The following is an 11,722-nucleotide window of genomic DNA, read 5'->3' as shown; positions in this document are numbered from 1 at the left end:
ACTATGTTGTGCACCTGAAACTAATATAACATTGTATGTCAACTAAAATTCAGTTAAAAAGGTATGTCTAAGACAGTTGAGAAAATTTGAACATTGTCTGGATATTTGACAGTATCAATGTATTTTGGCAAATATTTTATATATAATAATAGTAGTATAATTATTCTTTGGAGCCCTTATCTGTTAAAGATACATGAGAAATGTTTACAGATAAAATGCTAGGATGTCTGAAATGTACATTAAAGTAATCCAGTGTGACCCCATGCTGTCCTGTGGCTGATCCAGTGTGCCCCTCCAGCCCAGCCATGAGTCTCATCCTGTCACTCCCGGTTTGGGTGGTGGTTCTGTCTTTGGTTTTGGAAGGCCTAGCCCTGGCCCAGGCAGCCCCACAAATCTCCAGCACTTTGGAGCTCATCCTGGATAAGCTGAAGGAGTTTGGTAAAGCTCTGAAGGACAAGGCCCTGGGCAGCCATTGAGAGCATCAAGCAGAGCGACATTCCTGCAAAGACCCAGAACTGGTTTTCCAAGACTTTCAACAAAGGGAAGGAGAGGCTCAAAATTACTTTCTCCTGAATACAATGAGAGCCGCCTGCCCCTCTCCTCTGTGGCTGTGCCCTAGGAGGGTGCTCCAAAATTTCCCATACCCCTGCTCCTGTGCCCAGGACTTGATGATACCCAGGTCCACCCCCACCCACCAACAAAAATCCCATAGAGGGGGAAAAAAACGTAATCCAGAGTGAAGGTAGGGGAGTAAAAATGAGAACATTGACAAAACAAGATTGGTTGGATGATGAGTATATTAGGTTTTATTTTGCTATTTTCCTTATTTTTTTGTAAAATTATATTCCTTAATAAAAATTTAAAAATCCTCTACTTTGGAAAAGAAGTTAAATAAGGATTATCATAAAAGAATGGGGAAACTGAAAGCTTTTGGGGCAACCACAGTGCCCACTCTATTAATACTTTTTGTATATATCGTTGTTTCTTATTGTTTTAAATTATTCACTTGTTTATTTTCACAGTGTTGAATAAGAATTTATTTTCACAGTGTTGAATAAGAAATGAAGTCATAGGGGCACCTGGATGGCTTAGTCGGTTAAGCATCCAATTCTTGGTTTCAGCTCAGTTCATGATCTAATTCATGAGTGAGCCCTGCACCGGTCTCTGTGCAGACAGCACGGAAACTGCTTGGGATTCTTTCTCTTCCTCCCTGCTCTCTCTGTTTCTCAAAGTAAATAAATAAACATTTTTTTAAATGAGATTTTTATTCTTGTTATAAGAATTGTCATGGGGCACCTGGGTGGGTCAGTCAGTTAATCATGTAACTCTTGACTTCAGCTCAGGTCATGATCTCGTAGTTGTGAGATGGATCCCCAAGTCAGGCTCAGCACTGAGCATGGAGCCTGCTTTGGATTCTCTCTCCCTCTCCTTCTGCCCCTCCGCTGTGCTATCTCTTTCTCTCTCAAAATAAATAAATAAACTTAAAAAAAAAGAATTCATAGAGGTCAAAATTAAAAAGATTTACAAGGGTATATATACAGTGATAAGTCTCCCTGTGATCTCTGGCCCTTGTCACTTAGACTTCCATCCCATAGCCCCCCTCCCACCTTAACTTGGGATCAATGCTATCCTTTTCTCATACGCACCATTTTTTAAAAAGATTTATTTATTTTTGAGAGAGAGCACAAGCAGGGAAGGGGCAGAGAGAGAGAGAGGGGGACAGAAGATCTAAACTGGGCTCTGCCCTGACTGCAGCGAGCTTAATTTGGGGCTCGAACTCACGGACTGTGAGATCATGACCTGAGCAGAAGTTGGATGCTCAACCGACGGAGCCACCCAGATGCCCTTCATACTCACCATTTTTAATGGCCGCAAAACATTGCATTGTGTAAACATACCACGATTTATTGAATGATTTTCTTATTGTTGAAGCAGTTCTCATTTATTTATTTACTTACTTATTTAATATATTTACAAAGCTTCCTGCGCTTTATTCCTTTATTCCTGCACTGATTATTCCTTATTATGAACCAAATGTTTGTGTCCCTCCAAAATTCATATGTGGAATTTCTATCCCCTGAAGTGGTGGCATTAGGAAGTGGGGTCTTTGGGACATGATTAAGTCATAAGGATGATGCCTCAAAAATGGGATTAGTGCCCTTATGAAAAGACTTCAGAGAGCTCTCTAGCTTTTTCTGCCATGTGAGGGTACAAGAAAACAGCAGTCTGCAACCTAGAGAAGGGTGTCACCAGAACCAGGCCATGCTGGCACCCTGATATTGATTATCCTATCTCCAGGACTGTGAGAAATAAATGTCTGTTGTTTAAATAACCCACTCTCTGGGATTTTGTTATAGCAGCCTGAATGCACTAACACTTGCCTTTTTCTCTGGAATATTCAATTAATTTCAACCAGAGCATTTAAAACATCCTCAATCATCTGATTACTTGGAAACAGAAAACTTTCTGTCAACCCCCCATCCCACTTCACCTACCTCTGTATTACCCTTTGCTCCTTCCACACCCTGATCCAACACCTCAATATTCTATTGGAATAGACTACCTTTATCACTCAGATTTATCTACCCACTTTCCACTGAGCTTTCAGGAAGACAGCTTCCCCTCCAGGAAGTCAACCTGCAGGGATCAATCTCAGAAAAGTTAAGTCTACTTTTCTACTTTATGCTCTTAACTTAGTTTTCAAACACCATCTGTACAGTGATATCTCCAAATATTTATCTACCCCAGAATAGCTATGTATGTACCTGATACCCCACTGGACTACCTCAAAGGCATTTCAAACTCTTCACGACATGATCTCCTCCTCTAAACTTGGTTCTATTCCGGTGTATTTATTCTGTTCCAGGGAAGGGTGCTATCATACATGCAATTGCATGAGCCACTTTTCTCTTTCTCATTTCCCATCTCGATTGATCGTCAGTTCTTATTGATTTTATCAGCAAAATATTTCTCAATCCATCCTGTACTCTCTACTTACAGACTCATCCTGCTAGCCCAAAAGACAATTACCTCTCACTTAAACTAACTAGTACTCCTAACTAGCTCTTCTTATCTCCTCTACCATGAATCTAATCCATTCTTCATACTTTAGGTGGAGAGACTTTTCCTTCTGAAGACCAATCTGATCACATTACTCCCACCAGCTTAAAATTCTCTAATGCCTTTCCACTGCCATTACAGTTAAGGCCCTACCATGGCTTTCAAAGCCCTGTGTGAACTTCTTCCTCTCTTGTTTCATCTCAGTGTACTCCCTTTTATTACGTAGCTTTTAGCGACATAACTGAAAGATAACTTTCTTTAGGTTTCTTAAACATTTCATGCATCAGAGGATCTTTGCAAATACCTTTCTCTCCACCCAGAATGTTCCTCACCAGCCTTTCTCCTATGCATAGATACCTCGTATTTGTCTTTTTTTAAAAATTGTGCTCTTTTTAAAAAAGTTTATTTTATCTTGAGAGAGAGAGAGCGAGGGCACGCGTGCATGAACAAGGGAGGGGCAAAGAAAGAGACAGAGAAAACCCTAAGCAGGCTCTGATCCTGGGCTTGATCCCAAAACTGTGAGATCATGACCTGAGCCAAAAATCAAGAGTTGGATGCTCAACCTACTAAGCCACCCAGGCGCCCCTCTCTTATCCATCTTTTGATTCTTAGCTTAAAAGTCTGTTTCTTGGGAAATCCTTTCTAGATGTCCTCAGTCTACCACAGAATGGTTTGCCTTTCTTTCAGAGCATCTATCTCTATTTGTACTTATATATCCATGAGTGTAATTATTTGAAAAATATTATTTAAGATATATGGCGTAGTGCTTAGATCATGGGACGTACTCAACACATTCTTCTGAATGAATAAATGAGTATATTTACTTATTAATCTTTGTCTTTATTTCAGATTATTTCTTTGGGCTACATTCCCAGAGGTGAAATGAATTGATTAAAATAACTTTTTTTTTTTAAATGGCTTAAAACAACATTTCTTTAAAAAAAATTTTTTTTTTCAACGTTTATTTATTTTTGGGACAGAGAGAGACAGAGCATGAACGGGGGAGGGGCAGAGAGAGAGGGAGACACAGAATCGGAAACAGGCTCCAGGCTCTGAGCCATCAGCCCAGAGCCCGACGCGGGGCTCGAACTCATGGACCGCGAGATCGTGACCTGGCTGAAGTCGGAGGCTCAACCGACTGCGCCACCCAGGCGCCCCAAAACAACATTTCTTATCTTGATATCTGTAGGTCAGGAGTCAGGGTGCAGCTTAGATGAGTCCTCTGCCTCAGTCTCTCACAAAGCTTCAAAATGTCAGCCAGGGCTGGGGTCATCTGAAAGCTCGACCAGAGAAGCTTCTGCTTCTGAGCTCACTCAGGTGGTTATCGGCAGGATTCAATTCCCCAGTGGTCAGAGGCTGGCCTCAGTTCCTTACCATCACAGAGGCTGGCCTCAGTTCCTTACCACACCATCACCCTCTGCATAGGGCTAAAAGGTGCACAACCATTTTACATGGCTTTCAATAGATGGATAATTAGATATACTCATAAATGAGTATGAAACATTCTCTCCAAAAAAGCCCATTAATGAATTAAAGATAATGTAGGAAAAGTTTTAAGTGGCAATTGTAATATTTTTTTTCCTTTGGCCCCCTCTTATTTCAGCACTGTTACCTGACTTAAATCTCTATAGAGAGATGTTTGTCAACATCGTACATGATACACATCACAGAAGGATACTAAACACCTGATTAGTAGATGCAGGATCCAAAAAGATCTTTGCAGATACAATAGGGGCCTCAGTATTCAAAGCTGAAATTCAACAGGGCAAGTATAGGATCCTGAACTTTAATTTAAAAATTCTGTTGATTGTATACTGAATGAGAGAGTGTGGCTGTTTAATGAGACCCGTGGCTGTTTCTTGTGGCTCATCTCCAGAGTTCCTTTTTCTGGCTACTCTGTCCCTTGCCTTCCTTGAGTTGCAGCCTGCTTTGTTTTCCTTTGATAGCTGCCTCTGTACACTTCATTCCTTGCAGTTTGCACACTACCCTAGCCTGGCTTCTCTCATGGTCTCCTTAGTTGCCTCCTGATTGAGGCTGTTTTGAAGACAAGCACTAGTGCCCTTTGTGTTTTTGTAAATATAACATGTCAGCGCAGCGCCCCCCGCAGGGCTCAAACTCACAAACCCATGAGATCATGAACTCAGATGAAACCAAGGGTTGGACGCTTACCGAGCCACCCAGGCGCCCTGTAACTTATGTACTTTAAACAAATGTGTATCCCCTCTATGTTAGGAGAGTGAATGTTTCACACATGCCCTTGGTAAGGATTGTGTTTCAATTTTCTGAATCTTGTATCTCCTTACCTATCTTTTTCTTCTAGCTCTATCAGTTTCAGAGAAAAGGGTATTAAAAATCTACCGTTGGTGGTGGAACTTATTTTTGTTATTCTGTCAAATGTAGATTTATTTTTAGTCTCTGTTGTCAGGTGTAGATTCAGGACTATTATAAACTTCTTGGTAGTCTCTTTGACTCTAATAATGTTTTTTGCTCTAAAGGTTATTTTGCTAATGTTAATAGTGTTGCGACAGTTAATTTTATGTGTCCATTTGGAAGATCTTTTTGGATGAGTTAAAATTTAAATCAGTGAACTCTGACTAAAGCAGATTGTCCTTTATAACGTGAGTGGACTTCATCCAATCTCTTGTAGGTCTGAATAGAAGGAAAGGACTGGCAAGAGAGAATTCTTTGGCAGACTGCCTTCACACTTGATTTGCACCATCCTCTCTACTGAGTGTCCAGCCTCCCTGCCCACACTGAGATTTTGAGCTGGACACGCTCCATAATCACATGTGCCAACACTTTATAGTAGATCTCCTTCTACATATGTACACATATCCTATTGGTCCTGTGTCTCTGGATAACCTGGACTAAAACATAACAACAGCTTTTAAAAATTTATTAGGTATCTTTTTTCCCATTTCCTCCTGGAAATGGCGGTCTCCTGCAAATGGTGGCCTTTTAGAAATAGCAAATAGCTGTTTTGTTTTACCTTTTCATACAATCAAGACTTCTGTTTTTTAACCATTAGGTTTTGTCTGTTTATATTTTCTGTGACTGTGGCCATGGATCTGATTTTTGTGTTTTGTTTTTACAGTGACTGTTCTTTATTCTTTGCTTTTTCCTCCCCTGTTCTCTTCCTGCTTTTTGTCAAATTGATTGTTTTCTTCTTCCAAAAGTTAAAATGGGCCACAGAAAAATCTGGATTCTTATAAGTAAAAACCTCTATTCTTTAATAATGGAACTTATGATACAAAATGACCTTTAAAATTTTTCCATTTGATATTCTTGGTGTTGACTTCCACAGGACAAGTGAGAACATCCTCAGTTTTTTAGCTAATAACCTATGAAAAGCTATTTGGTGTTTTTTGTTATCCTTGGTGTGATAAACTGCCCTGTTCAACATTGTAGCCACTAGGCATGTATGGCTATTTAATGGAAACTATTAATTTAATTAAACTATTAATTTAATTAATTATATGTATTGTGTGTTTAAAAAAATTTTTTTTAATGTTCATTTTTGAGAGGGAGAGAGACAGAGCATGAGCAGGGGAGGGACAGAGAGAGAGACACACACACACACAGAATCCAAAGCAGGTTCCAGGCTCTGAGCTGTCAGCACAGAGCCCGACACGGGGCTCAAACTCAGGGACCTCGAGATCATGACCTGAGCCGAGGTCAGATCCTTAACAGACTGAGCCACCCAGGCACCCCTTATGTGTGTGTGCTTTTTTTTAATGTTTATTCATTTATTTTTGAGAGAGAGAGAGCATAAGCAGGGGAGGGGCAGAGGCAGAGGGAGACACAGAATCTGAAGCAGGCTCCAGGCTCTGAGCTGTCAGCACAAAGCCTGATGCTAGCCAGAACCCACCAACTGTGAGATCATGACCTGAGCCTAAGTCTGACGCTTAACTGAGTCACCCAGGCACCCCATTTAATTAGTTACATTTAAATACATATTTAAAATTCACTTGTACTAGCCACATTTCATGCACTCAGTACCTCCACTTGGTCAGTGACTACTATTTTAGACAGTGCAGATTATAGAACATTTCTATCATTGTAGAAAGTTGTATTGGATAGGAGGTGATAAGCCTATCATAGTACTGTAGTTTCATACATCATGGAGCAGAGCTATTTGAGAGACTGCCTCATGTTGCAGAATTTAGACCTGACAATCTATAGCAGCATTCTTCCAGCGTCTTCTGCTCCTGTGGTGAATAGTGACCAGCATGGGGAGCAATGCCCACTATGGAGGTTATTGGGGGCTCCTGCCAGTGTACCCAGACTCTGGGCTTGGTGCCTACAGGGCATTGGAAGTAATTTAAATGGGAGTAACAGCTTAGGGAGTGATGGTGATAACAGGGACTGAGGTGTTAGCTTCTGTACAATAGTGGTCTTGATCTTCTGAATGGAGTGGGGAGGCCAAGAAAGGCTGAAGCATTTCCAGTGGAAACCAGATTGCAAAGGGTTGGGCATGGACCAGACTGGGCTGTAGCATTTGGTATTCCTTTGAAGCTTTGACCTCCCAATCTTGTTGTTAGACTGGTTTAGGTCTCATCTGAACCAGCTAGTTAGGAGGTCTGCCCTGAGCCTGTTGCACTGCTGGCAAAAGTGACCAACAGCTGCAGTTTAGAACTAATTTAGGGGGGCATTGGCAGAGAACACCATGCTGGCCACCATCTGCCCCTGCATATCCTGGACGGGCAGGTGAGACTCTCTCTCTAGCTCAGGCAACATGTAACATTAACACCTATGTGCCCATTCATTGCAGGGACAGCTTTGCTTCTTGAGGAAGGAGAAACTGAGAAAGTCCAAGCTCTTTGCTTCTTTATTACTCCAGCGTCCGAGAAAAGAAAATTCCTCCCTTAACTTTTTCATTGTCAGTGGTGTTAGCCAGGCTCGTATTTACCTGGATCGCATTCTTCCATGTTTCAGCTGCTCAAATTTCTGTTTTTACCTTGGCTTGTGCTCAACTTCAGTGCAGAGCTGACAAAAATGATTTTCCCCCCACTGATTTCCTCATAATTCATTTCTTCCACACTTTGTTGGTATTGTCAAATTTTTTGCAAGTCATAAAGTCAAAGTCTGGATTCCCCACTGGTATCTATTGTCACCTGCAACTTCAGCAGTGTACTAAAGAAACCAAAGTTTTCTTTCAGGATGCCATCATCTGTATCTTCCTTAAAGTTTCATCGTTGTGTCAGGTGCCGTGGCAAGTACGGGAGTACAAGATGCAAGATAGGTTCGTGATTTGCCCTCACGAAGTTGTCCCAATGGGGAGACAAATAGTTGAGAGAAAAGGTGTATCCTGCTTTGCATTTGTTTGACTTCGTTCTTCTTTAAATTTGACATGTGAACATACACTATTTCAACAGTTCATGTATCTGGAAAACAAATGTACCCAAACTAGGAGGAAGGAGAGGAAGGATTTAAGAACCGCGCAGAACCCCAATCTGCCATATAGGGGAGTGGCAGAATTGAAAGCTGCTCCTGTACAACTCTGGAGGGCAAGAGAGGGCGTGGGGCCACCCAGCAAGTCTCTCCAGGAACTTGGCGGTAAGCCCGGTGTTGGCCAGGCTTCCCGCACTCACCACTCTATCCCAGCGTCGGCGTGGCCTCGGCGCAGAGCCACGGGCGCGCCCAGCGTGGCTCCGCCTCAGGCGCGCGGGTCGGCCGGCTCGGAACTACAGTTCCCAGAAGGCCGTGCGAATCCGGGAGGGAAGCGGCGGCGGTGGCAGGAAGGGCGCGATCGGCGGCCGCGGCTGCCCCGTCAGTGATCGGTCCGGCAGGCTCCGGTCCCGGGACGGGGGAAGCGGCCCCGAGCAGCCCGTGCAGCCCGTGCAGCCCCGGGCGTCAGCCGGGGCGAGCCGGTGGCTCCTCCCGCCGAACGGGCCGGGGCGGGATGTAGGGCGCTGGGCGCGGAGGCCGCCGGCGCGGCGGGGTGTGCGCGGAGGGCGCGCCGAGGATGGAGAGAGCGATGGAGCAGCTCAACCGCCTGACGCGTTCGCTGCGCCGCGCGCGCACCGTCGAGTTGCCCGACGGTGAGCGGGCAAGGGGGCTCGCCGTGTCGGGGCGGCTGTAGGGGGCCGGAGGGCGGGGCTGGGGCGTGGCTAGGTCGGGTGAAGAAACTGACCCGAAGCCGAGAAAACGCCCACAGTTACTTTCCTTAGCTGGGAGGGGCCAGGCTGGAACCCGCGGCCGCCCCTCGCCCGCGGCTCCCGCCCGGGCAGATGGGAGTTTGCGGGAGGTCTGGGCTCGGCGGGGCCCTGGTGCTGGAAGAAGCACGACCGAAGTCTCTCCCGACTGTCGATTTAAGGTTTTAGCAAAGGGGCAGAAATTTCATTCGGATGGCGGAGACCCGGATCCAGAAAACATTACAGTTGTGGGGCATTTTACAGTCGCTGCTAGTTGGGGGTAGAGAGATGCATCAAAACAGTATTATTTGCTTTAAGTTGCAGAGCGAGAATTAAGTAGCCTTTCTTTTCTTTTCGGAAATGTAGAGCACTATTGTATTTTGATGGTAAACAGATAAAAGGGTGTCAGATACCACACTTGTACTCTTAAAGTACTGTTTGTGTATGTAGGTATGTATATGTGTACACTTTAAAAATACTCGTGCCTGCCTGCCTTTTTCATTTATTCATCAGATTTAAGAGTGAGGCGAGGACCTTTCCCAGAGAGGAATAAGGCATGACCCTTGTAGTTCCGGGATTTTAGTTCGTTGTGCCAGGGTTTCAGAATGGGTAAAGCACTAGCAATAAAGGAGGTGAGAAAACTGTTGTTCGCAGCCTCATGAATTCCCACCGTTTAGTGGCAGCAGGAGATGGCAGTGCCGCATCTAATAGGCTTTCGGTTCTGTATGCCCCAGCGAGAGAAGGGTTAGGAGGTTATGGCTGGTAATTTTTTTTAATGCGTTGTATTAGTGTGTCTTTCATTTTTCTTTTTTCTTTTTTTTTTTTAAGATAGAATTCCTTTTCTTGTTTTTTTTTTTAACATTTTTTAAATGTTTTATTTTATTTTATTTTCGAGAGAGACAGAGCGTAAGCAGGGGAGGGCAGAGAGAGAGAAAGACACAGAATCAGAAGCAGACTCCAGACACCGAGTGTGTCTGCACAGAGCCAGATGTGGGGCTCGAACCCACGAACCGTGAGATCATGACCTGAGCCCAAGTCGGACGCTTAACCAACTGAGCCACCTAGGTGCCCCGTGTCTTTCATTTTTCAAAACTTTTTTTGAGTTGCTGCCGGAGAGGTGACTTGTAGGTTATGGAAGGGGACCTTGGGAGAGAGTCATCAAACAAATAAATGTGGCACTGAGGACTTTAGGGGTAATTTTCACGAAAAATTCCCCCCCTAGTCTCTATTTAGGATTAAGAATAGGGATGATTTGTGTGACTTTCTGAAATATGAATTTCTATTTGATATTCTGCTAGTATGAAGTAGTTGACTGAAAATAATGAATGATGTCAGTAACTAGACTTCTAGCTTGAACTTCTACATTCTGTGTTTCCTTTCCAGCTTCTACTTTGAGTCCATTTTTTAGGTGCTGTCCTCACTCATTTTCCACAAATTATTGGCGTAGGCTGATGAAGAACACAGCACGTACAGTTGAATTAACCAGGCACTTGTATTGCTTAGTTTAAATTCCACTATATTTTACACAAATATGATTTAGAAGACTTTGATAATGTATCCTGCTCCGAAAAGTAATGTATTTTCATTGTAGAAAATTTCAAGAAGAATAATTTTAAAAACCTGTTATTCTACCATTTAGTAATAAAGTGTTAGTATTTTATTTCCTTTTCTTAGTGTTTTTTTTCTCTTTGTCAAATTAAGAACCTACTGCATATAGTCTTTTGCTTTTAGAAAATATCACATTTTTTATGTCTTTAAATATGCCTAATGACTGCAGCATTTCATAGGATACATGTAACAAATATTGACTCTCATTTTTGTTTTGATAATAGATTTTATGAGGAGCAACTTTGTAGTTTTAAAGTCTTAGCCTTCCTCTAAATATTTCCTTAGGATTAATAAGTGGGAGAAAAATTATAGACCTCATTACATCGACATTTTTAAAGCTCTGAGTTATCACCCTCCCATAGAAAGTTTCACCAATGGTCTAGAGTCCTTGGAAACTAGAGTAGTAAGTAAAACTAAAACATTTCTCTCCTGTTGCTAGGCAAAAGTGGCATCTTGCTTACATTTGTTTGTTTCATTGTAATAATTTGTTCATCTTTTTCCTTTAGTTTGTCTTTGTCCCTAAGTTCTGATGTATCTTTTTGAATTTTCTGAGCTTGGCTCTTTCAAGTATGTAATATATGTGTGTGTGCGCACGTGCGCGTGTGTGTGTGTGTGTGTGCTCGCGTGTATGTATTGCATTCTGGTTACACAAATCCAGCTTGTTGTGCTTGCATTTTAAAAGTTGCAGAATTAAGTCGTGAGATCTCTCTAAATTTAGAAAATAATCAGATACTGTACTTATTTTGCCATGTTAGAATTCAGTGATCAATAAACGTCTAATTGGAACACAATATTAAGGTTGGAAAGTTTTTAATCTCCTTTTACTCTAAAATTAACTTTGTTGCATAGGATTAAATTGCGTATTTGATTTACTGAAACTGGATTCTGGTAGAACACATTTATGTTTCCTTAGGATGATG

At 42.5% G+C, this 11,722-nt stretch overlaps 2 protein-coding genes across 6 annotated transcripts in view; both read left to right on the top strand.

Annotated features, from left to right (window-relative positions):
- The first annotated feature begins 305 nt into the window (after positions 1–305).
- LOC112862870 (apolipoprotein C-I) lies at positions 306–681 on the top strand. The gene is given in 2 exon segments (XM_025926089.2): positions 306–464; positions 466–681. Coding segments are annotated over 2 exon segments (267 nt in total). The 3' UTR covers positions 574–681.
- An 8,210-nt stretch (positions 682–8,891) lies between these two features.
- The window catches only part of HACE1 (HECT domain and ankyrin repeat containing E3 ubiquitin protein ligase 1), a 122,357-nt gene continuing 119,526 nt past the window's right edge, over positions 8,892–11,722 (top strand). For all 5 annotated transcript variants that reach the window (XR_015251439.1, XM_025926119.2, XM_086707506.1 and 2 more), the window contains exon 1: positions 8,892–9,101. Coding sequence is in view for 4 of the 5 variants with exons in the window: in XM_025926119.2 (XP_025781904.1) it covers positions 9,026–9,101 (76 nt within the window). In the remaining variant the exon portion in view is untranslated. The remainder of the gene's footprint in view (positions 9,102–11,722) is intronic.

The sequence above is a fragment of the Puma concolor genome, chromosome B2 (assembly GCF_028749965.1).
Source record: "Puma concolor isolate L17-30 chromosome B2, mPumCon1.1.hap2, whole genome shotgun sequence".
In the NCBI taxonomy this organism is placed as follows: Eukaryota; Metazoa; Chordata; class Mammalia; order Carnivora; family Felidae; genus Puma; species Puma concolor.
This window is presented reverse-complemented; position numbering and strand designations above follow the sequence as displayed.